A 22,545-nucleotide genomic window follows, 5' to 3' on the forward strand; every position below is an offset into this window, starting at 1 on the left:
CATTTTGGTTTATATGAAAAATTTTCAAAACTTTCTATGTCCTATATGTTGAGGTATTTTTGCTAATTATTACGTTAATAAATTTAACTTTACAGGTATTTTAATAAGGGTATACATTATCGAAATAGTGAGTACAAAGGATAAAAAAAATAATTTGTAGAGTTACGTTCGCAGTACAGTGGTGCAGTTGTCGTCGCAACATTTATGAAATAATTTGTGAAAAATCGAAAAAAACCTTTCCAATATGAAATCCAAACAAGGTAAAATTTTATCAAGAAAATAATTCACCATTAATTACCTATAGAAGTACCCTCTAGGAGACAGTATCATTATTACATGTTATTACTTCCCGTGTCTCAGTTACAAAGGGTACAAAACTAAGACAAATTATAGAAATCCAAAAAAATTCAAATCAAATCATTATAAAAAATCAAATCTTAATTATTATTATATGCACTTGCGATCATGTTATACAACATAATCAGCATCCGCCTTTCAATTTGTTGTTACTGCCGAGGAGTAAAGAGGATTGTTATTCATTTTTGCAATATTTTAGCTAAAGAGATTTAGAAATCCGTTAGATTCTGATGCTTCTTCTAGGATAAATATAAAAAATACTTTAAAAACTTAGATACTAGATTGACGCGGCGGTATTGGGACTATCGAATAGAAGTATGTACGTAAGACAGCCTAACTAATAATCAATTTCTGTTCACAGATGGCGCTATGCTTAAACGAATAACTATATCCTATTTTGGCCCATTAGATTTCATTCAAAAACGTTTTGTTGCGTTTAGGCCATAATCGTGTGGTGTTGCCGCAAATACATTTTACTTTTGGATAAAAAGGTACGTTGATTTCTAGTCATAAAGAAAATTTTCTAGAACATTCCATCGTACTATGACAAAACCAACCAATTATTTTACTTAGATCGCTTATTCAAATTTATTCGTTGTGGCGGGTACAAAACTGCAAAGGGATTAGAAAACTAAGGTTTTGATTGTTAAAATAAATAAAAAATAATATTTGGTTATTACTAGTGAAGTAGGTTACTTAGAGTGGTTTCTGCGCCGGTTTACTGGAATAAGGTGATTTAGCTAACAGTAAAAATTGTTTTGTTTGTTCGCCAAATAACAATAGTTTCTGTTTTGAAAGATTTTGCAGGGGTTTTCACGATATATGTCCGCATTAAAGCAGACTGACTGAAAGAGGTCGAGAGAAGAGAACTTGTGATTCCGATTTCCAAGAGAGCATTCGTTTTGGATCTTAAAAAGGCCATTGAGGCTGAGAGCCATATCAACATAAATTTACAATATTTGCTATATAAAGGGAAAGAGGTAGCTTGAGTTTTTGTTGATTCATTTATTGCATTTACTTCATTGGTATTATGTTTTACAGTTGCATGACAAGCAACAACTTTTTCAATACTTCATCCTACCAAGAGTTATGGTTTTTAAAAAGCATGTAATAGAAGACGACGAAGTTCCGGGCTGTAGCAAAAGTACAGTCGATCAACCAAAGGAAAATACCACAATAGATTTTGAAGATGCAGTTTCTGCCTTCTACAGAGTAGGAGATAAAGTGGACACAAAGTGGATGGAAATTGGAACATGGTCTGAAGGGACCATTACAAGAATATTAAAGCGTCTCGGAGACGATAGCAAAGCTGAATCGGATCTACTCTTTGAAGTTAAAAAGTATGTATTTTTATTAATTTATTTTCTTCTTTCTTCTTAAAGTGCCATATCCATTTAATGAAGATCGGCTACAATTTTGGCAAATTCTTCTTTATTTGGTCGTTTTCTTAGGACCGCGTTTTTCCTCGATCTTATCTTCCATTTTTTCGTCATCTAACCATTAAATAGAACTTTCAAAACGTAAAACTCTGGGCTTTCAAAAATTTTATTGTATTAAATATGTGCTAAATATAGATAATCTGGTAGGGGATTTAAATAATTAATTCTTAATTTAAAATAAAGACACTCTTAAAACTTATTTTAAAAAATTACTTTGTGAAAGTATGTTCCATGAAATTTTAAAATCAAAAGGACCTTGGTAGTTTTATATGCCTCTGTGCGTAAATTGATTACTCAGTACCTTCATCTAATAAAGATTGTAGTGTTGTATATTTTTAAATCTTCTAAAAACTTTCGGGTTCCATAGCTGACTCTAGTGATATGTATCATTTATGAACCTGTTTAGGTGACATGTTATGTTTGTAATTGTAAAGATTTTAAAGTTATGTTGTTGTTTGAGTTTTATTTTTTTTTTTTTAGTGAAGATCATGTGTCTGTTTATCCATATACCGACAATGCTAAGTTCAGCAATATTAGACCTCGCAGCTATTACACTTATAAAATCCCAGAGCTGAAGCCAGGCATGAAAGTTTTGGTAAATTATAATAAAGACACCCCAACCTCAAGAGGGTTTTGGTACGACTGCATTTTGAAGGAAGTGGGATCGGTCAATATTGTAGGAACATTACTGGACGACGAAACTACAATGGAATGCAATATTAAGTTCACTCAAGAGATCATGCGCATAGAAGAGCCGCAATTGTTGGAAAACCGTAACAATGCTAATTTAAATAATGAAAAACCGAGTGAGTAGTTGAGCAATTGCTGGTTTGTGAGTGTAAATTTGCAATTGGAAATACATTTACAGGAATCTACCCAGTGCACTGTGAAAAGTGCATGGACAATAGTCAGAAAGGTTGTAAATTTTGTGGCTGTCGCCTCTGCAGTGGCAAGAGCGATTGTGATAAATTGCTTTTGTGTGACGAGTGTGATGCAGGTTTTCACATATCTTGCTTGGATCCTCCTCTGGATAAGATACCTGATGGTGACTGGTGAGTTGAATCTATTTTAAAAAATTATTCAATTTTCAATCCCTGATTTAGAAGTTTTAAAAAAATATTTTTTCATTTATTTAATTCACAGTTTCCTTTTATTTTTCAAATTTGGAAAACATTCAAGGCATGAGGTGTGCTTGGATTGAAGTTTTTCAAGAATAGCATTTTTTTAAAATTATAATATAATAGCAAATTATATAATTTTCAAAATCATTTTTCTAAATTATCTTGGAGTAATTAATTTTAAGGTAATTCGGACAAATCTAGCAACAAAGCAAAAAAGAAAAAGATACACATATGTACATTGCATTTTCAAGTAACAAAAATAACATTATACAATGCTTGTAAGTTTGTGACTGGTTAGGTAAAACTACAGTGAAATTAAACTTCAAAAAAAATTTTGATTAATTAATTAGCTTATTTTTACCACCTTTCTGTTTTTTTGCAAAGAAAAAATGAGTCCCTACAGTTGATGTTTGGGCCATTACCTTTTATTTGCAATCACAGCTTCACGACGTCTAATTTGCAATGGTTCTTTCACTAATGGAGATCCCACGGTTTTTAATTTCTTCAAATAATCAGGCCTGATTTTTGTTTTTTTTTTCTTCAAATTACTTTATCCGCAATCTCTGGTGATTGAGCTCTATGAACCGCTTGACAAACTGTTTTTTACTTTTTATTCTTTTTATACTTTTTATTCTTTTTGATTAACTTGTGGTACACCAGATTTATAAACTTGTAGATATTAATAAAAGAATAGTTACCTTAATTTTTCCTGATACTGCATACCATTAGGAATTCTAAAATTGAAATGTGGGTTTCTTCTAATATAGTTAGGAAGAGTATTAAAAACTGGGAAATAAATATTAATGATGCATTTGACATGTTGAGTGTTTGTAGTTTTGTATTTAAAATTTTTTTATTGTGCATTTCTAGTATTTTGACCATGATTAATATCATGTTTATAATAACTTGGTGTATCTAGCTAATATTGCATAATTCACTTTTTCTAATTATTAACTCGGTCACATACATTTTAGTTTATTTAAAATACTCACACCAGCTACACTCCAAACAATGCAGTAATTTATTATTGACTCCACCATTTTTAGCGATTTTAGAGTGGGGAAATTTCTTCATTCATAATACTTAAATATAAATTATCTTATTTTGCCTGTAACATACGCAAGATTTCTTTCTGCCTTCGTTCTTTTCGAAAAGAGAGTAAACACATAACAATTTTTCTTTTTTCAACATTCATTATGTCTAGCCATCATTTTATTTTTTGTAGAGCAATCTGTGCTACTGTTTTTGTGTTTTCCTTATTATATCTCGAAACAATCACATTCCAATTGAATACAGTTAAGCCCTGTGGCACACCACACTCTACTCCCCTTTGCTCGCTTACCTCGTCTAAAATTTTAATACATTGTTTTCTTTCCAAATGTAATTTAAGATCTAATAATAATAAGAAACATGGAATTAATGTTCAACTTTTCAGTACATCAGGCTATTTTTATAGCCCAATGAAGAGGTTCATTTTGTTTTCTTTCATGTTAATATTTTCCTATTTGATAACTTATTGATTCTATTATTAAAGGTACTGTCCATTTTGTAAAACCGATGACTCAAAAATTGTAAAGTCTAGCGAGCCTAGCAAAAAGAGGGAGAAAATGCCGAGTAAACAAAAAGAAACGACACACGATTGGGGGGAAGGAATGACATGTGCGGGACTCACCAACCAGAATAATCTGAAGAAATCGCACGTAGGGGCCATACCGAACATCGAGGTTGGATTTTGCTGGAAGTTTAGACATGGGGTTAGTTCTTTTGTAGAGCCTATGGGAAATAATTCGGATTGAATTTTTCATTTTTCAGGTTGCCGAATCTGGTGTACATCGGCCGCCCGTTGCTTTAATTCACGGACAGGAAACAGATTGTGCATACAGTATACTTCTTTCTGCTGGTAAGTTTGAACTACTACATATTTTTTATACTATAAGTACAAACTTCTCTTAGCGTCTCTAGTCTTAGAGTATTATGAGATTTATTTAATTCAATATTACAGTAAAATATTTTTTCGTTGATTTGACATGGCTCCTTGCTATTATGGTTACTTCTTAAAATTGCTTTCATGTTGTACTTAATGATCTATTGTAAATGTTAATCCCTCTAACTTTACATTTTAAAAAAATAGTTCGAATACAGTATTTTAAAAAAATATATTATAGTTTTTTTTTTCATTAAGGTCGGAATTAGCCAAAAATGAAATCCTCGCTCATAACGTCACAACTTTTGTTTAGTTATGACAATTATAGCATGTCATGAATGTTGTTATTATTAAAAACCCTATAAAATAATAGTGTTTTTAATTGACACAAAATTCGAAATTTTATCGTTTTCTATAAAAAAAAAAAGACAAAAATGCAAATAGGGACAGCGAATATTTATTTAGCGTATAGAAAATACAAATGTATTTTAATTGATTGGGTATATTAACTTATCTAAAGCTTTAATTATCCAATAACGATTGAAATCATAAATATTATTTTAATTTTATAGAATTTTGAAAAACAATTTAATTGAAGATATTGCCACAAGTGATGATTTTAATTTTGTCTACTTCTTCGTCAAGAAGGTTTTTGATTTTTTTAAAACTTGGGAATGTACTTTTCAATAACCTTAAAAGATTTTGAAAATTAATTTTTAGGTTATGTGAATAATTGTTGTCGTCATAATAAAAAAACCATTAAGTAAAGTTCATAATATATAAAAATATGCTTAAGACCTTTTAGTGTTAAATTATTAAATATCAATTTGTTAGTATTTGTCGCCAACTTTAACAAAGTGATTTTCTTAATAGAAATGTTTAACAAAATAAAAAGAACTAAAAGTTCAGATTTTCACTAAATTATATATTTTTACATGACAATTGTTTCGACAACAACTCGGAAACAGGTTAACCCATTGGCGAAACAAGATTTATTAGATTGCTTAATAGTATCTTTAGACCAAAATTATTTTGAATTTAATGGACAGATTTACATCTCTAAAGAAGGTTTGATTATGGGAAACCCACTTAGTCCTTTGTTGGAAAATATCATACTAGAACATCATTTAAGTAAAAGTTTTTTATGGTGGTATAGATACGTGCATCATGTCTTTGCTTGCTTTGTTGGAACGGACAGACAGTTGAATTCTCTTTTAAATTACATTAATTCATTACATAATCGTATAAAATTCGCTATCGAGATTGAACAGGATAACTCTAGTAATTGTTTAGACTTAACTATTACGAAAGCGCAACACAAATTAATCCTTCACACACGGACACAGTCATACATAACAGCTCAAATCACCCTTATACACACAAAATGGCTGCATTTCACTCTTTTATACACAGACTTCTTAATACGCCACGCCAAAATTACAACAAAGAACTTAATATCATTAAACAAATTGCACTGAACAACGGCTACAATCCGTCCATTATAGATAAAATTATAAATAAAAAACAAATTCAGACAACAGTAAACTCTGTTTATCCGAAACCTAATACAGAACACGAACAATTTAAAACAGTTGCATACATAGGAGAACCTAGTGAAAAAGTTTCAAAACATTTGTCAAAATGTGGTTTTAAAATAGCTTTCAGAACTAGCAACTCAATAGGAAAATATTTTAACAACAAAACGAAATGTCCAAAATCTCAAAAATCTGTGGACGAGAAAGAGCAATGGACTGTAATTTTTTGTTTAATTGAAGCTAGAAATAACGGGGCGATTCAAAAAATTATATATTGATGTAACGAGACGAAAAATGACAATCTCTTTTCTTCTCGGCCTACCTTGATGTAGCTCTGGCTGTTGACCGGCACAATTTCGCAATACTCGACGGCACTCGAGATATTAATTCTGTCACGCGGAAAATGCTCTCACGTTGGTCTCTGCCTGAGTGTCTACAGGTTGAAATGCTGATCTTGTCCTAAAATTTATATTGGACAAACAGGTAGATCCTTCAAGAAAAGCATTAACGCACATAGTCTAGATTCTAATTATGCTACACACTTAAACACAAAAAAATACATTTTTGACGACAGTTTTGATATTTTACATACAGCCACATAAAGTAGAAAATTAATTTTATTGGAAGCCATGGAGATTAACAAAATGAGACATTCAATTAAATACCTCTCCTTTATTGAACTGAAATTCTCACAACAACGTTAATTAAGGTTTTATGGTCATTTTTCGGTATATATAGTAGCAGGTAGTTTGTAAATATTACATTTGATAAAGACACGGTGTTGTCGAAACCATTGTCATTTAAAATATAATAATTTCCTGAAAATCTGGACTTTTAGTTCTTATTTATTTTGGTAAATAGATTTTCATCAAGTAAAAGCCACCTCAGTTCAAAAAATGTTTAAGACATTTAGTTAGGAATTTTGATATAATTAAAAAATGACATTTAAAGACAAATTGGAAAAAAGAAAATAAAAAAACATATTTTATGATTTCTAAAAGCTATTTTTGATAGCGAACACTCTATATAAAAATTTTATTTTGACTTGTTTCCTATAAAATTTGACAGTTGTGTCTCATGTGTGGATGTGTTGTTCAGTCCAAATAACAAAATTTTTCCAAAGGAAGAGAGTATTAGTATGATTTTTTTGGCATACTTTTCCGAGAATTAGCGATTGAATGAATAGGTAATTACAAAAACATATTGTTGACTTGTTTTTTTTTATCAGAACACAATGTATTGTAAGTGTTGCCTTTATATAAATAAATAAATTAACTTAAAAACTTAAAACTTAAACGTTGTATTTTGACCACGAGGGCTCTATCTATATTTTCCTTAGATTACCGAGACGATGAGGACAACGGAAATGAGTTTTATTATACAGGATCGGGAGGCCGAGGTCTAAGCGGAAACAAAAGGACCGGCCATCAAATTTTCGATCAAGAACTGACACGTACCAATAAGTCAGTACTTCGTTTAAAGTCAACACCTCAGTGTACTTAAAACGCCACTTACTTTGTTCTTTAGAGCTTTAGCGCTGAATTGCAACGCCCCGTTCGACAAGAAAAACGGTGCGGACTCCCAAGATTGGAAAAAAGGCAGACCCGTTCGCGTCGTCAGGAGCTACAAGCTTAAAAAATATTCCGAGTTCGCTCCCGATGAAGGTTTCAGATACGACGGCCTCTACAAAGTAGTGAAGTATTTTCCCATAAAGGAAAAATCCGGGTACTTGGTGTGGAAATATCTTTTGAGGAGGGACGATCCCGCGCCTGCGCCGTGGGAGAGCGATGCTAAGACTTTCGACATGATTGTGAGTAGCTTTATATAACGCTGTGACGTTGGTATGGTGCGAAAGCACTCAAAGGTCACCAAATATAAAATATACGTTTTCATTTAATTGATTTAATTGATTGATGATAATTAATTAAAGGAATAATGCAGAATTTCTGAGAAACAAGTCAAAATATTATTAAATCAACATTTAATTTAAAGTTTTTTTCCATTACTATTACCAAAATTATTACTGTTATATATTAGTTTTTTATTGTTAATTAAGTCAAAAACCTACAGAGTAGTTTCAGATTTCTATTATCTTTCATTAAAAAAAAAAGATTTGATTTATCTAAATATTGTGGTGTAACTAGCGCCCTCTTGGAGCAACGCGCAAATAAGTTTCAAATTGGTAATTGTCATGTCAAAATACTTCAAACTTCTAATTTTTATTATTACACTATAAAAATTTTTCAAGTTAATGAAAAAATTCGGAATAAACATTTAACCTTCTGTATTTCCGAAACCGTCGACATTTGTTTGAAGCATGTTGAACTCCTTCATGTTTTTGTGTCTATTACTGCCAGATTAAAGAGATTGTACATTCTTTATGAATTGACCTGTATATCTAATGTTTCGATTCGCAATGATTTATTTCTCAGAAATTCTCACATGGTCCCCGGACTTTTCTCATAAATTTTGACTTGAGTCAGTAATTCTGATATATTTCTCAGAAGTTTTGGGTTTTGTCGTAAGTTTTGACTGGTTTCTCAAATTCTAACATGTTTCTCAGAAATTCTTACTTATGTTGCAGTATGGTGTGTTTCAAAGCATATTACTTTTGGTGCAAAAAGTAATTTCAACCTTCATAGGTATTTTCTCATGTCATCAGTACAATGTCAAAACAAGTGTCTGCAACGGACTGAAAAAAATATTTAAAACTTACTTTAGTGTAGTCAAAAATCAGTGCAAAAATATACTCCAAAAACACCTGTGGACCATGAGATTTTTCCATATTACAGAAATCATATATATTTTTTTATTTATGATGTAATGAAATTACGAAATCTGGTAAAATTAAAGTTCTGAACCCAATCGTGTAGCACATTAATGAATTTTATTCCAACATAGTTTTGACCATCTCTTGCCTTTTGAGTTCTGTTATAATATAGGATCAGATCATTCATGCATTAAGTGTTGTAGGAATGGAAATCACAAACCTTTTTAGGTAAGAGAGGTGTGTAATTAAATGGGAGGGTCAGTATTTGCAAATCCAAGAATTTTTATCCCGGAACCCAGATCACTCATCGCTCGGGAATGAAAGTATCATATTAAGAGTGAATCGAAATCTCTAAACTAAAAATTTTCGAGTTATGTATCAAAATTTGCATTTTTTTTTATACCTCACCGCTATGTTTTTCCCTAATTAACTTATTGTCTAAGTGCCTTCCAAGAGCTTTAACTGCATCATTAGCAGCCATTTTAACTTCATTGAAAAGGGGACGATATTTGGATTTATATTTCTTATATATCTAGACATAAGCAATCACTGTTATCAATTGTTGTGAACTAACCAAAAGTAACCAAACTATATTAATTTAAATTTTTAAAAACATTATGCAAACAAAAATCGTACTGATTGTGTTCTAGATTTGTTTTTTTCGAAAGCTCAGAGGTACATTAAGTGTAAAAAAAAATTAATGTTGCATCCAAAACGTCTGTATTACTTTAGAAAGCTTTTGGGATTGGTTACAAGTAATAAATAACTTAACAATTAAAAATTACAAATCTTGAGTTATTAGTTTTGTCCGCATTGAGTTATATTTTTAGTAGATTTGCAACACAATTCCTTTGTTTGTTAGAACGTCGTACAAATATAAATAAAATAAAGATCATAAACACCATCATCTTTAGACTGTCTAACTCTTACATCAGTTGAATCTTTTTAACATCACTTCTGGTGTACCACAGGGTAGCCATGTGGGACCCCTGTTTTTTTCTATAATCTAGATAAACACAATTAAAAAATTTTACATTCACGGCAAAATACAACTTTCCGCAGTTGATCAAAAATAAGTAAAGATAAAAATAATAAAGATTGGTGAGTGCCTTGGGTTCCAGGAAGATGTTTTGCGATTTGAGGCCTGTTTTTGAATTCCGTAAAGTGCTTTTGCATTTTTTTAACCCAAAAATGTAAATAAAATAAATTCGTTATACTATGTTAATAATTCCAAGTTAATCCAGTGGTGGGGTTGGCGAATCATTAGTGAATCAAATAGAAAACGAGTGCAGAAGAGATTTCTAAGAAATTTTGAATTCGAAATAAAAACAAACATTGAAAATCTTAATTATAGTCCTCTCTCTCTCCCCTCCCTGCCTCCCTCGCTCTCCCTCCCTCCCTCTCCCTCTCCCCTTGAGTTTTTTTTTGTTCATAGAGGATGCTTGATAAATAAATCATGTAATCAGGTCTCTCAGTTGTCAACCATTCCAGTATCCCCCTGGATTCTTGGAAGCCCAGCAGGCAAAACAAAGGGCGGACTCTGCAAACAAAGAAAATTCAAAATCTTCGAAACGCAAACGCGGTAATGAGTCCGGCGAAAAGATTAAAATCAAGTTTCCAAGACGCGAAGCTTACGCCTTGGACGTGAAAGTGGAAAATGCTATAACAGCAGACAAAATAAACGAGAAGATGTGGTCGGAGTGCCGGAGCATTCTCAAAGAGGGAAGGCAGAAATTCCTAGATAAAGTCGCGAAAACATTTATGTGCGTCATCTGCGGAGAGCTGGTTTTCCAACCGGTTACAGGGCAGTGCGGCCATAATTTCTGTCAGGTAAGAGTTTCCGAGCTTACTTTTATTGTATAATGGTTGGTTTAGAAAACAAAATTACATGTTTCGTTAACACCCAAAGTTTTTCAAACTAACAAAATCTAAGTCTAGGTAATAATAATTATTTTCCATTTACAAGACAATGTTAGCCTAACATCTAGTAACATCTAACCTAAAGTATATTTTTTCGCCATTGAATGAATAGTAAAAGTATGTAATACATTATATTCACTGTAGCCGAATATATCTTTAATTAAAGTGGTAAATGAGCTACTAAGACGGAAAACATCGGTATATTTAAAGAAGCTACATGAAAATTCAGTTGGCTCAGCAAATGAGGGCATTAATGAGGTATATAATTGGTGAAAAAACTGTAATGAAAGGTACCTCCTACGATTTTCGAATTTAAAATTTTTTCTTTTCAGAGTAAAGGGCACAAATTAAATTTACTTGAAACTTTGGAAATTAATAAATTTAAAAAATCTTAATATGGCTGTTAACTTTCATCAAGTATTGGCTGAACCTATGCAACTATTTTAATTGTTTTTATGTGTACAACGTTTTTTAGGCATGCTTGAAAGAATTCTTCACACGCCGCCTGTTGAATTCGTATTCCTGCCCCTATTGCAGGGAAAGTTTGGAGGAGGACTTGGTTATGGGGGACCAGGTCAATATGAACTTAAGAAGTGCGCTGAATCTACTTTTCCCGGGCTACGAGACCCATTAAATTTAAGTATTGATTTATAATTTCAATAGTCCTTTGTTCAGCTTTAGTTAATTACGAGTTTATTTTACTCTGAGGCTAGTGATTTGAAGTTATGAACTGAAAGCGCAGATTATAATAACAAACCAACTCGGTAAGTTCTAATTTCTTTCTTTCATTTTCTTCAAAAGCATGATCGAGCTGGTTGTTACAATAATTTGTGCTGCAACTCAGTATTATTTAATTTTTTAGAATTTGTTGAAGTTAGTGTATGGTTGATGTTTTTTCAAATGTCTCCAAGCTTTAGTGATGGAGGCAGTGGTGAGCCCAAGGCAGCCTTAAACCTTAACAACACCAAATTCTCCTGTAAAGACATTGTACGGGGCCAATTTTCTTAATATGATGATGATTTGAATAATTTATCAGTAAATTTCGTGCATAGAACAAGGTTCACAGCAATTGCTCGCAAGTGACGAAAGAGCAGTTAACAATAAATAGGTATAGGTAGTATGTACCTATGTTTTCTTTAGGTGGTTCTCTGTTCTGAAAGTAAATGGCCCTATTAGAATGTATATTTTACCAGTGGAGTGTTTATTTGCATAGTTTAAAAGCTAGCTGGATATTATATGAGCTACTATTCAAGCTAATTTATAAAGTATATAAGACTGGTCACCAGAATACAAAGTACACAAAGTTTTATCTAGCCTTCTTTAGTTTATAGTTAATTGGATAGATAAATCTTGTGTAGTTTGTAAACTAGCTGGATAGTATAAAAACTAGGCAATATTCGAAGGCAAAGAGGTAGCAAAGTCCAGAAAAATATATTATCTACAATTTTCCTGGATTCCTCCTGCGTCGATTCTTGACAATTACAATTTGTTGACGTTTCGTCTAGTTATCCAGTTGACTTCCTCAGAGGTTGAGTTTGAGATTGAGTATTCTACTCTGTACCTGCTTATACACGGCTTGAGGGGGCGGAGCTAGAAGAGGGACATGAACGTTATATCCTTAAGCTCCGCCTCCTTCACACTGTAAATAAGAAGAATGTAAGCCAGTTTCACTTAAGCTCTAAATGTCAACTAATTCTATTGATCAGCAACTGACTCAGAAAGAATCCAGAGGGAATTGTAAATAATGTTAGAGGTGTATTGAAAAAATTAGACCGACGCACATACGCACCTGGAAGTTGCAGCCTGGTGAAAATTTCGAATTTTAAATCAATTTAAACAGACTTTTTTAAAAATAAATTTTATATAGTAAGTTTAAATTGACACAAAAAAAATTCAAATCATGCTTGTGCAGCTGAAATTTTAATATTATTTTGTTATCATAACAGAGGATGAGAAGTAATTTGATTTTTTTATAGTCTAAAATAATACATACCAAAAAATTATAATTGAAATTATACATATATAAAATATGCATGAATGAAATTGACAGTTTTTGGTTAGTTTAAATTAAATAATGTTAAATGAAATTTTTAAATATGGAATTTTTTTCAATTACTAAAAATTAAAATGCTTTTATAAATTTTATTATTTAGTTTTAGATATTCAAAATTCTGCTTAAAATGACCTCTACAGGAGGACTACACAAAGGCAAACGCAACCAGTTCCAGGAGTTAGACGTTTGGCATGTATATCAAAAGTTGTCTATTATAATATGACATACAAAATATCAGCATGTTCAATTTTTTTTTTTTTTTTCGAAAAACGTTGCTGCAGCCTATACTATATTGAGGCACATGGCTTGTATAATATCCAGGTAGTGTAATGTTATGTTCGTTAAAATATTTATAAATTGATATGTGAAAACAATTATTTCTATTTCCGTTCGAATAAATTTGATATAAACTGATTTTTATTTTTTAAAAAGTGTAAGAGGGAGTCAGTCTTCCTTGTGCACTGGGTAGTTTTGTCTTTATTTTCAGATCTTAGCTAATAAAGGATAAAAACATACATTTTTAGTAGCAGTTTTATTTTGTCTTTGGAAACACCAAGCTGGAAGAACAGTGGAACACATTGACATATTGATTTATATCCCCCCTATCTCTGCAACAATCGCAACCAAGATTGCATGGTTTATTTTCTTGAAGGTCTTGCTAGAATCGGAATCGATTACTTCAATCTACTTTTCACATACCCATGCTAATCGTCTACAGTTTCTCTTTTGAACAGGGAGAAAATATGCTTGTAAACAAAGTTCAAAAGTGTAGAGAATGCTAATTGGGTGCTAGTTCTTTACATCGAATCCGATTTCTAATTAGATGGTGAATAGCTAATGTAGTTCAGCATTTTTTGGCCAAAATTGAAGTGACCTTTTCTGTCGATAAAACCAAGTCTGAAAAATGGTTGAGAATCAAGGAAGAATCATCTACTCGAACATTGTTTGGTTGGGTAAACACGCTACTGAAATATGCAGAAAAAAATTAAGAAATTTATGTTGGATCTCTTTGGGCAACATTATAAACCATTTCGACGGAATGGAGTTGCTTATTTGTTGTTTTTTTTTTTGCAATTCACTTTCAACGTGATCAACATAATTTCTATAATCCTGTTGCATACGCGCCCTCTCAAGAGAAAGATTGAGGGAATTTTACCATTTTCTGTGAAATTTATTTTTTTGCACAAATCATTGCCTGAAAATAATTGATGGTAATTTGTTATTTTCGTTCTTATTTATGATTTTATATAAGTTTGTAAAATTATTTAATACCAATACAAATTAATATAGTTTTGGTTAGTTACAAATCTCAAACGGCCAAATCTAGCTTAAGATCTTGATCTCAGAAAGGATGCTGTTGGGGTTGCTGACGAAGGACCACCCTGTTTCCAGGGACGAGATTGTTGACAATTCTAGTGGATTGTAATTACTGTTTTATTTTTAAGAAACACTTAGAAACGAAGAAAACTTAATAACAAATTCTGTGACGGCTCGCTTTGCTCTTCCCGACTACTTCGCCCTCGCTCCGTCTCGCTTCTTTCTTCCCACCGTCTCTATCGACGTCTTGCAAAGCTCTCTCGGCTCTCGTCGTGCCGCCCCGCAGTCGCGCTAGGTTCGCACTGTTAGCCTTGTTGTCGAGTCTTTCACAAAGTCCAACATGCCGCCCCCTTTGAAAAGTCTACTTTTCAAAAAAGAAATTAGAACGCGAAAATTGGGAGAGCGTGAAAATTAAAAACACTTTGCTAATACTGTCTTAGTTTTCTACAGGCAAAAAACATACTCTTGCCGCTGAGCGTTTTAAAATTGTACCATTCGGTAAGCGCACTGACAAAACTTTCACTATACCGTCTAAACCACTATGGACTTCAGTAACACGCGCCATAGGCCAGCGTAGTGGGGGTACGTTGTCTTCAACTAATACGACCAATGCACCAGGCCTTACGCTGTCGGCTGAATCCCTTTGCCATTTGGATCGTACTTCAAGGCTGCCAAGATATTCCTTCGACCAACGTTGCCAAATCTGTTGGTACAATTGCTGTAGTCTGTGATACCTCGACAATCGAGATTTTTTTTTAATTTTTTACGTCCAATTGCGGAGGACTGACGAGTGAGTCGCCTATGAGGAAATGTGAAGGGGTTAAAGGTGTATAATCATAAACGTCATTAGAAATTGCAGTTAAGGGACGCGAATTTAAACATGACTCTATTTGCACTAGTAATGTGTACATTTCGTCATAATTTAAAGATGATTCACCTAATACACGTCTGAGATGAAACTTTGTTGATTCGACTGCCGCTTCCCATAAGCCACCCATATGAGGCGATCTTGCTGGTAAAAAATGCCAATTTATCTTATCCTCAGCCAAAAAAGAATAAACTTTATCGTTATGTTCTTTGTTATTGACTAATTTGTGTAGTTCTAAAAAATGGTTATTTACCCCGACGAAGTTTAAACCGTTATCTGAATGAATATTGGTTGGTTTCCCGCGTCGTGAACAAAATCTCTTTAAAGCATTCAAAAAACTATCTGTAGTCAAATCCATTACTAACTCTATATGTATTGCTCTTGTTGCAAAACAAATAAAAATACATATATAAGTTTTTACTAACTTACTCTTACGTAAGGTTCCTTCCTTAACGAAGATTGGACCTGCATAGTCAACTCCGCGATTTGCAAAAGGTCTGCTCGATATGACTCTAGAACTCGGTAGAGATCCCATTAAAAATGTTCCTGGTTTTGGATTCGCGCGGTAGCACCTAATGCAACTCTTGACTATTCGTTTTACAGCGTTTTTACCATTTACTGGCCAAAATTGTAATCTAATAATTGACAGTAAATTTTGTGTTCCTACGTGTAAATTTTCAAGATGAATTTTGCGTATTAATAAATCTGTCAATTCATGTTTATATGGAAGAATTATTTGATGCTGCTGATCAAATTTCAAGTTTGAATTTTTTAATCTCCCACCTACTCGAAGAATGTTATTGGTATCTAAAAATGGATGCAAATTGAAAATTTTGCTGTTAACATTTACGTTTTTGATTGTTGAATGTTAGAAATTTCTTAAAATTAGAATTAATTCTTAGAATTAAAAATGCTTCATCTAATTCTTGAACTGTTAAAACTTGTGTCGTTATTGGAATTTTTTGCAAAGTTCGATTTTTAAATCTACAAATGTATGCCACAATTCTTTGTAATTTTGACAAATTTGAGAATTCTTTAAATAATTCGAATTTGTTTTCTTTTGGTTTGTTCACATATAATGTAGAATTTAACGTGATAGTACTTGTGTTGTTTTTTAATTCCGGTAAATTTTCTAAATTTTCCAAATTTAAATTTTCCTGCTCAATTTCTGAATTATTTTTCAAAAATGATGGACCGTAAAACCACAAATCAATCTCCAAAAGTTGTTTGGGGTTTAAGCCTCGCGAAATGATATCTGCCGCATTTTCTTTCGAGTTTACATGTTTCCAATCATTTATTTCTGAAATTTCTGTTATTTTGCAATTCGGTTTGCTACAAACGTTTTTAAATGGCAAGGTTCGATTTTAAGCCACGATAAAACGATTGTTGAATCAGTAAAATAAGTGGTTTTTTGAATTTTTACATTTAAAGTTTCCTTTAATTTATAAATTAATTTTGCTAATAAATGTGCAGCTAGAAGCTCTAAGCGTGGTAAAGATTGCTTCTTCAGTGGCGCGACCTTTGATTTCGCGGTTAAAAGATTGATTTGCTTTTCGCCGTGTTTATTTCTAGAACCTAAATAGACACATGCACCGTATGCCCTTTCGGAGCTGTCACAAAAACCGTAAATTTCAATAGCTTCTGCGTTCACTACCAAAACCTGTCTGTTTATTTTTAATTTGTTTAGTATGTCAATTTCTAAGCAGAACTGTAACCATATATCTTTAAGGTTTTCGGGCACGTATTCATCCCAATCTAATTTTAGTTGCCACAATCGTTGTATTAACAATTTTACTTTGACTATTACCGGGCCTACTAAACCTAGAGGGTCGAATATTTGCGCAACTGTCGAGAGTATTGAGCGTTTTGTTACATGTTTTTCGTTAATTGGTTTTAAATCGACGGAGTATTTTAGAATATCTGTTTTAGGGTCCCATGAACTCCCTAAAATTTTCAATTCTTTTTCATCGTGAAATAAAACAAATTTGTCATCATTGTTGTTACTTGAACGAGAAATGTAATTTAACACATTTTGGTTGTTCGATGACCATTTACGCAATTCGAATTTCGCTTGATTTTTGTTGAAACGATTTTCTAAATTTTGAAATCTTTTCAAAGCGGTTGTTTTAGAATCACCTAACTGAATGTTTGAATTTTGTTTGAATTGATACCGCACTATAAATTGTCCGTTCCTGTTTCGAGTAGTTGTCTTTGGATAATCTTTTTTCGTTGGTAAGTTCTTCTATTTGCCAAAATTTGGTTAAGGAATCATGCAAGGTTTCGTTTGTTATTTTTCTAGTTAAATTGCAAATAGATTTTGAGTTTTGAATTTCATTTTTTAAACACCCCGTGAAAATCCAACCTAAACGCGTTTGTTGTAGGCGTGGCATATTTTTTCCTAATTTTATTTTTTCATTGTCTAAAAGTTCAAAAAATATTTCGGCTCCTAAGAGTACATCAATTTCTTTTGGTACGTTAAAGTTTTCATCCCCTAGATCGATATTTTTTGGACATTTTATTATAGACTTGTCAAATCCGTGTAGTGGCAATTTTTCTGTTATTCGTGACAAAACTAAAAATGATAATGTAGTTTGAAAAGAAGTGAACCGAGCCTTGATGTTGATGTTTGTACGTGTTCTGAAATTGATGTGTGTCACGATTTGACTTACACCTGTTAAAGAAACATTTATTTTGTCACATTTGAGGTCTAACTTTTTGCACAAAGATTGACTTATTAAATTCGACTGACTGCCTGAATCTAATAATGCGTTACATTTATGCCAATTTCCTTTGTGGTTTTCAATAAAAATTATTGCTGTCGACAATAAAATTTGATCTGTGTTCGTTGTTGAATAAACTTGCGTGTCGTAATTGAAATTTAAAGAAATGGTTTCTGTAACTTCTGGCGCTTGCGAAGTTGTATTCCGGTCGATAACGCACATAGTAGGGCTAGGATTTGCGAGCGTTTTTTGTTCGTCGCGCGTGTTTTCCTCGCTATGCGGGTTATGCGATGCGTTGTCTGTATTTTTTTCTACAGATTTGGTTTGAATTTGGGTATCTGCATGCAGGGTTGTATTATGTTTGAACTTGCACTTTTTACATCCTGCAGACTTGCACTGATACTTTAAATGTCGTGACCTTAAACAGTTGCTACACAACCTGTTTTTTTTATTTCGTCGTATTTTTCGATAATTCTAAGAATTTGGGGCAAAGATAAATGAAATGATTTTCTTGACAAATGCTACATTTGTTTTCTGATGAATTTGTTGTTGCAGCATAAGTACCTCTTTCTCTAGTAAAATTTTTTGGTTCTTTTTTTGAATTTGAAGAATTTTGATGAAAATTGATTTTACTTGGGTTTGCTTCGAGAGTAAAACACTTCTTTGTTAAAAGATCGATTAATTCTTGCAACTTTGCTAAATTTTGATCTGATTGTTTATTTTCCCAGTCTCGAATGGTTAGATCGTCCAATTTTTGTAAAATAAGAGGTATGAGTAGGGTGTCCCATTGATCAATTGGTAAAGATAACTTTTTTAAAGCAGATAGGTGCTGATGCACTGTATCCAGTAGCTTTCGTAAATGAGGGGCTGATTCCCGTGATACATTCGGTAAATTGAAAAGAAGATTGTTTACGTGAAAATTTATTATTGCGCGCTTGTTGTCATAGCGCTTTTTTAATAAATCTAAAGCTATGGAATAGTTTGCCGCTGTTACGTCGATCGAATTGATTACATTTAATGCATCGTCTTTACAATAAATTTTGAGATACAGAAATTTGTCAATTTCTGTTGTGAACCACCGATTCGAATATGTCTTTGAAACTGTACCATGTTTCGTATTTTCCGTGAAAACTTGGTAAACCGTGATCTGGAAGTTTGGCAACAGGGTTCGATACGTTTCGACTCGTTACTGCGACCGAAGTCGGTTCCTTTGAAAATTGTTTGTGATTTTTTTCATTTGCGTTTGCGATTAATCTTTTTGCTAAAGAGATTGCCGCGTAAAATTCCGATTCTTTGTCTAAACGTGCCGCGTTTTCATTTTGAACGAGATATTCTAGTCGATTTGAAAAATGTCATCGAATTGCAAACTCAAAAATGCCGAGAATCGAGATAACCTTTCGCAAATTACGTGTCGAGTATGTTTCAATTCCAAAATTTCCTCATCGCGAACGCGTGTTTTTTCCGATTTTCCTTTCGAGGGCATTTTGGTTGAAAATGAGATGAATGACGTGATTGTTTATAGATTTTTCTTTTTGTTTCGATTCGAGAAGCGTTAAATCAACAAGGTTTTTTGTTTCGTGTTGTTTTTCGAGAATTTTGCTATTTCCGTGAACGATTTTTCGATGCGATTCAAGAACGTGAACTTTTTGATGCGTGATTAAAACATGCAGATTTCTAACTACGTTTGCGTAGGATAGAAACTGGTACAAATACGTGGAGGGGAAAAGATAGGAAGCATAGAACGAGCTCACCGTGTTTTTCCGATTCGTTTCGTGTTTCTCGAGTTCCAAAGGCTGTTTTCTTTCCTTCCGATCCTATGTCTGTTTGAATTGGCCGCGAATCTTCATAGAATCCGGCTCGAAGGACCAAATGTTGGGGTTGCTGACGAAGGACCACCCTGTTTCCAGGGACGAGATTGATGACAATTCGAGTGGATTGTAATTACTGTTTTATTTTTAAGAAACACTTAGAAACGAAGAAAACCTAATAACAAATTCTGTGACGGCTCGCTTTGCTCTTCCCGACTACTTCGCCCTCGCTCCGTCTCGCTTCTTTCTTCCCACCGTCTCTATCGACGTCTTGCAAAGCTCTCTCGGCTCTCGTCGTGCCGCCCCGCAGTCACGCTAGGTTCGCACTATTAGCCTTGTTGTCGAGTCTTTCACAAAGTCCAACAGATGCCATCCTCAAAGAGCTTGTTTCTTATTTTAAAATTCAATATATGTTTATTTGCATATAGGGTTTTAAGGGATATATTAGTCTTTTTGCATAAATTAGAAATGTGGCCACTAAATCTCAGTTGACCATCCATTAGCGCTCCCTAAGTTTTTTGCTTCATTTGTAAATTTAAGATTTTGATTTTCCAATTGCATTTTAATATGATCTCACAAAAAATTATAGCTTCCTGGGGGAGGAAAAAGCATAATGTATTTTTTTATAATTTAGCTTAAGATTGTATTTTTTACTATATTGAGAAAAACTGTTAAGTTCCGAACTAAAATTAGCTTCAACGTTATCATAATTATTCTAGTTAAATGTTTGTAACAGTTGGGTGTCAAGAGCATATGAATGAATTTGAGAAAATTCAACCTCATTAGACATATCAACTGTCTAGAAGAGATACCACAAGAATTGATCCCTGTGGCACGACCGAAGTAAGGTTACCCAAATCTGATATACCGATGTTAGTTCTGGATGTTACTCTTTTTAAACGGCTCCAGATCGTAGCAATATCTTTAGAGGTAACAAATTTGATATATGCAGCTTTTCACGTTTGAGGGATGAGAAAGCGTAGTTGCATAGACTTTTGTATCTATTTCAGTTTTCGACAGCTTTGTTCTATCTCTCTCGCTTCCTATCTGCTTTATATAGTCTTTATGAAATATATACTAGTTTTTAATACATGTTAACTGTAGGGGGTTGCGTAAGGGTTTCAACCCAGAATAAAACTCTCCCCAAAACACCCCAAAGTACTGATCTATTCGTCCACCTATTACAACATTGGTTGCTTTCAGCTCGTCGTACTGCCGTTCGTTCTTGCGTGGCTGGAACGGCATGCCGCTCGTCCGCCCTGACTCGGCATACGTGACTTTTGGCGGCCATATAAAAGATATCGCTAACATACATTTAATAGTTCGATCTAAACATTACATGCACGGCAAAGAGTTGTATAGTTACATTCAAAGCTTTTTAATAACTGAATGACCCAGGCCTAACTTTATCCTTTAGTGGGCCTCTAAAAGTAATATAAAACTAATAGTGTTTACAATATGGGAGACGGGGTTGAGTCGCCGATAAAGGACGCCGACGGTATCGTTCTGTGTGAATGACGCGACGGCCTGTCGCTTTGATGATAAAAAGGTGCCGACGGCACTCGACCATCCTGACCACACGATCATCCTCGAGCGTACCATCACCCATGATATACAAACAGGTGAATCAGAAATTCAACACTTAAATTTGTGTACGTGAGATACGTCACACGTCACGAATCAGAAATTCAAAACTTAAATTTGTGTACGTCACAGGTGAATCAGAAATTCAAAACTTAACTATTACGTACATGCGTCAGATACGCTCACCTAAATCTTTTGAGATTTAAACAATTTCATGTGTTCACTGGCTACTACGGCTTCGTACGCACGTCTTGTAGTCCTAGCGGAATGGATGTCTTCTTTGACCCTGTATCTGTCATTGGGTAAAACTTCAATCACTTTAAAAGGTCCGCTGTATTTGCCGAGTAGTTTTTGCTTTCATTATGGTTTGCTGGAAAACTAGTAATCTTAGTCAAAAGTAAGTCCCCTACAACAAATTGATCCTTTTTTTTTGTTAAATCGCTCAATTTGTTTCATTCTGTTGTCTTCAAGCTTTTTAGCTGCCTCCCTTCTTAATGGAAAAACTCTATGGTGTTCACTTTATCATCACTGACATATTTGTCACCATCTGCTCTTAATTTGTAACCGAAAATAATTCACTAGGTGTTGTTTGCGTTATACCATGTTATCGCTATATAATTTGGCAAACATTGTTGCCAACGAGTCTAGCACTATCTTGTTTGCTCTTTCGACATGTCCGTTTCCTCTCGCCATGCCAGCTGCCGTGGTGAATACCCTTATGCCTCTTTCTGCAGTATAGTTACTAAATTCTTGTGATATAAATGCTTTTCCGGCGTCGGTTATAAAACGCCTAGCATTACCAAATATTTTAAAAATTTCTTCCAGTGTAGTTATTACATGTTTACTTGACGTATCTGCGACTGCTGTTAAAAAGACGAAATTTGTCAAAGCCTTTATTATTACCAATAAATATTTATTTCCACATTTTGTCTTAATAAATGGTCCAAGATGATCTGCATGGAGTGTGTGATAAGTTCGTACATATTTGGGTATTGAGTGAAGGTATCCTATCTTTTTACCACCCAGTTGTTTGTGGTATAAACAGTGAATGCACGCTGCCATATATTATATATCTTTCTTTTATACGCTCAAGCGTTTTATCAAAAGCGAAGTGTCCTATGTCATCGTG

At 33.3% G+C, this 22,545-nt stretch overlaps 1 protein-coding gene across 2 annotated transcripts; it reads left to right on the forward strand.

Annotated features, from left to right (window-relative positions):
- Window positions 1-946: 946 nt before the first annotated feature.
- LOC132708602 (E3 ubiquitin-protein ligase UHRF1-like) lies at window positions 947-13,642 on the forward strand. Of its 2 annotated transcripts, XM_060681016.1 has the most exons (11): window positions 947-1,088; window positions 1,156-1,337; window positions 1,399-1,697; window positions 2,277-2,602; window positions 2,665-2,848; window positions 4,452-4,671; window positions 4,730-4,817; window positions 7,716-7,839; window positions 7,904-8,186; window positions 10,638-10,976; window positions 11,542-13,642. In XM_060681016.1, exons 3-11 carry the CDS (start codon window positions 1,447-1,449, stop codon window positions 11,698-11,700), a joined length of 1,974 nt encoding a protein of 657 aa, XP_060536999.1. In that variant the 5' UTR covers window positions 947-1,088; window positions 1,156-1,337; window positions 1,399-1,446; the 3' UTR covers window positions 11,701-13,642. The 2 variants fall into 2 exon arrangements, with proteins under 2 accessions (XP_060536999.1, XP_060537000.1); XM_060681017.1 differs by lacking the exon at window positions 11,542-13,642 and having other exon boundaries at window positions 10,613-10,879.
- The last annotated feature ends 8,903 nt before the right edge of the window (window positions 13,643-22,545 follow it).

The sequence above is a fragment of the Cylas formicarius genome, unplaced genomic scaffold (assembly GCF_029955315.1).
Source record: "Cylas formicarius isolate icCylForm1 unplaced genomic scaffold, icCylForm1.1 PGA_scaffold_12__32_contigs__length_19106922, whole genome shotgun sequence".
Lineage (NCBI taxonomy): Eukaryota > Metazoa > Arthropoda > Insecta > Coleoptera > Brentidae > Cylas > Cylas formicarius.

Bases quoted from the DNA above. Each gene is read 5' to 3' on its own strand.
- LOC132708602 (XM_060681016.1), top strand. From the start codon at position 1,447: ATGGTTTTTAAAAAGCATGTAATAGAAGACGACGAAGTTCCGGGCTGT. The intron at 4,672-4,729 runs GTTAGTTCTTTT...TTCATTTTTCAG, and splicing joins GCTGGAAGTTTAGACATGGG to GTTGCCGAATCTGGTGTACA. The intron at 8,187-10,637 runs GTGAGTAGCTTT...CAACCATTCCAG, and splicing joins CTAAGACTTTCGACATGATT to TATCCCCCTGGATTCTTGGA.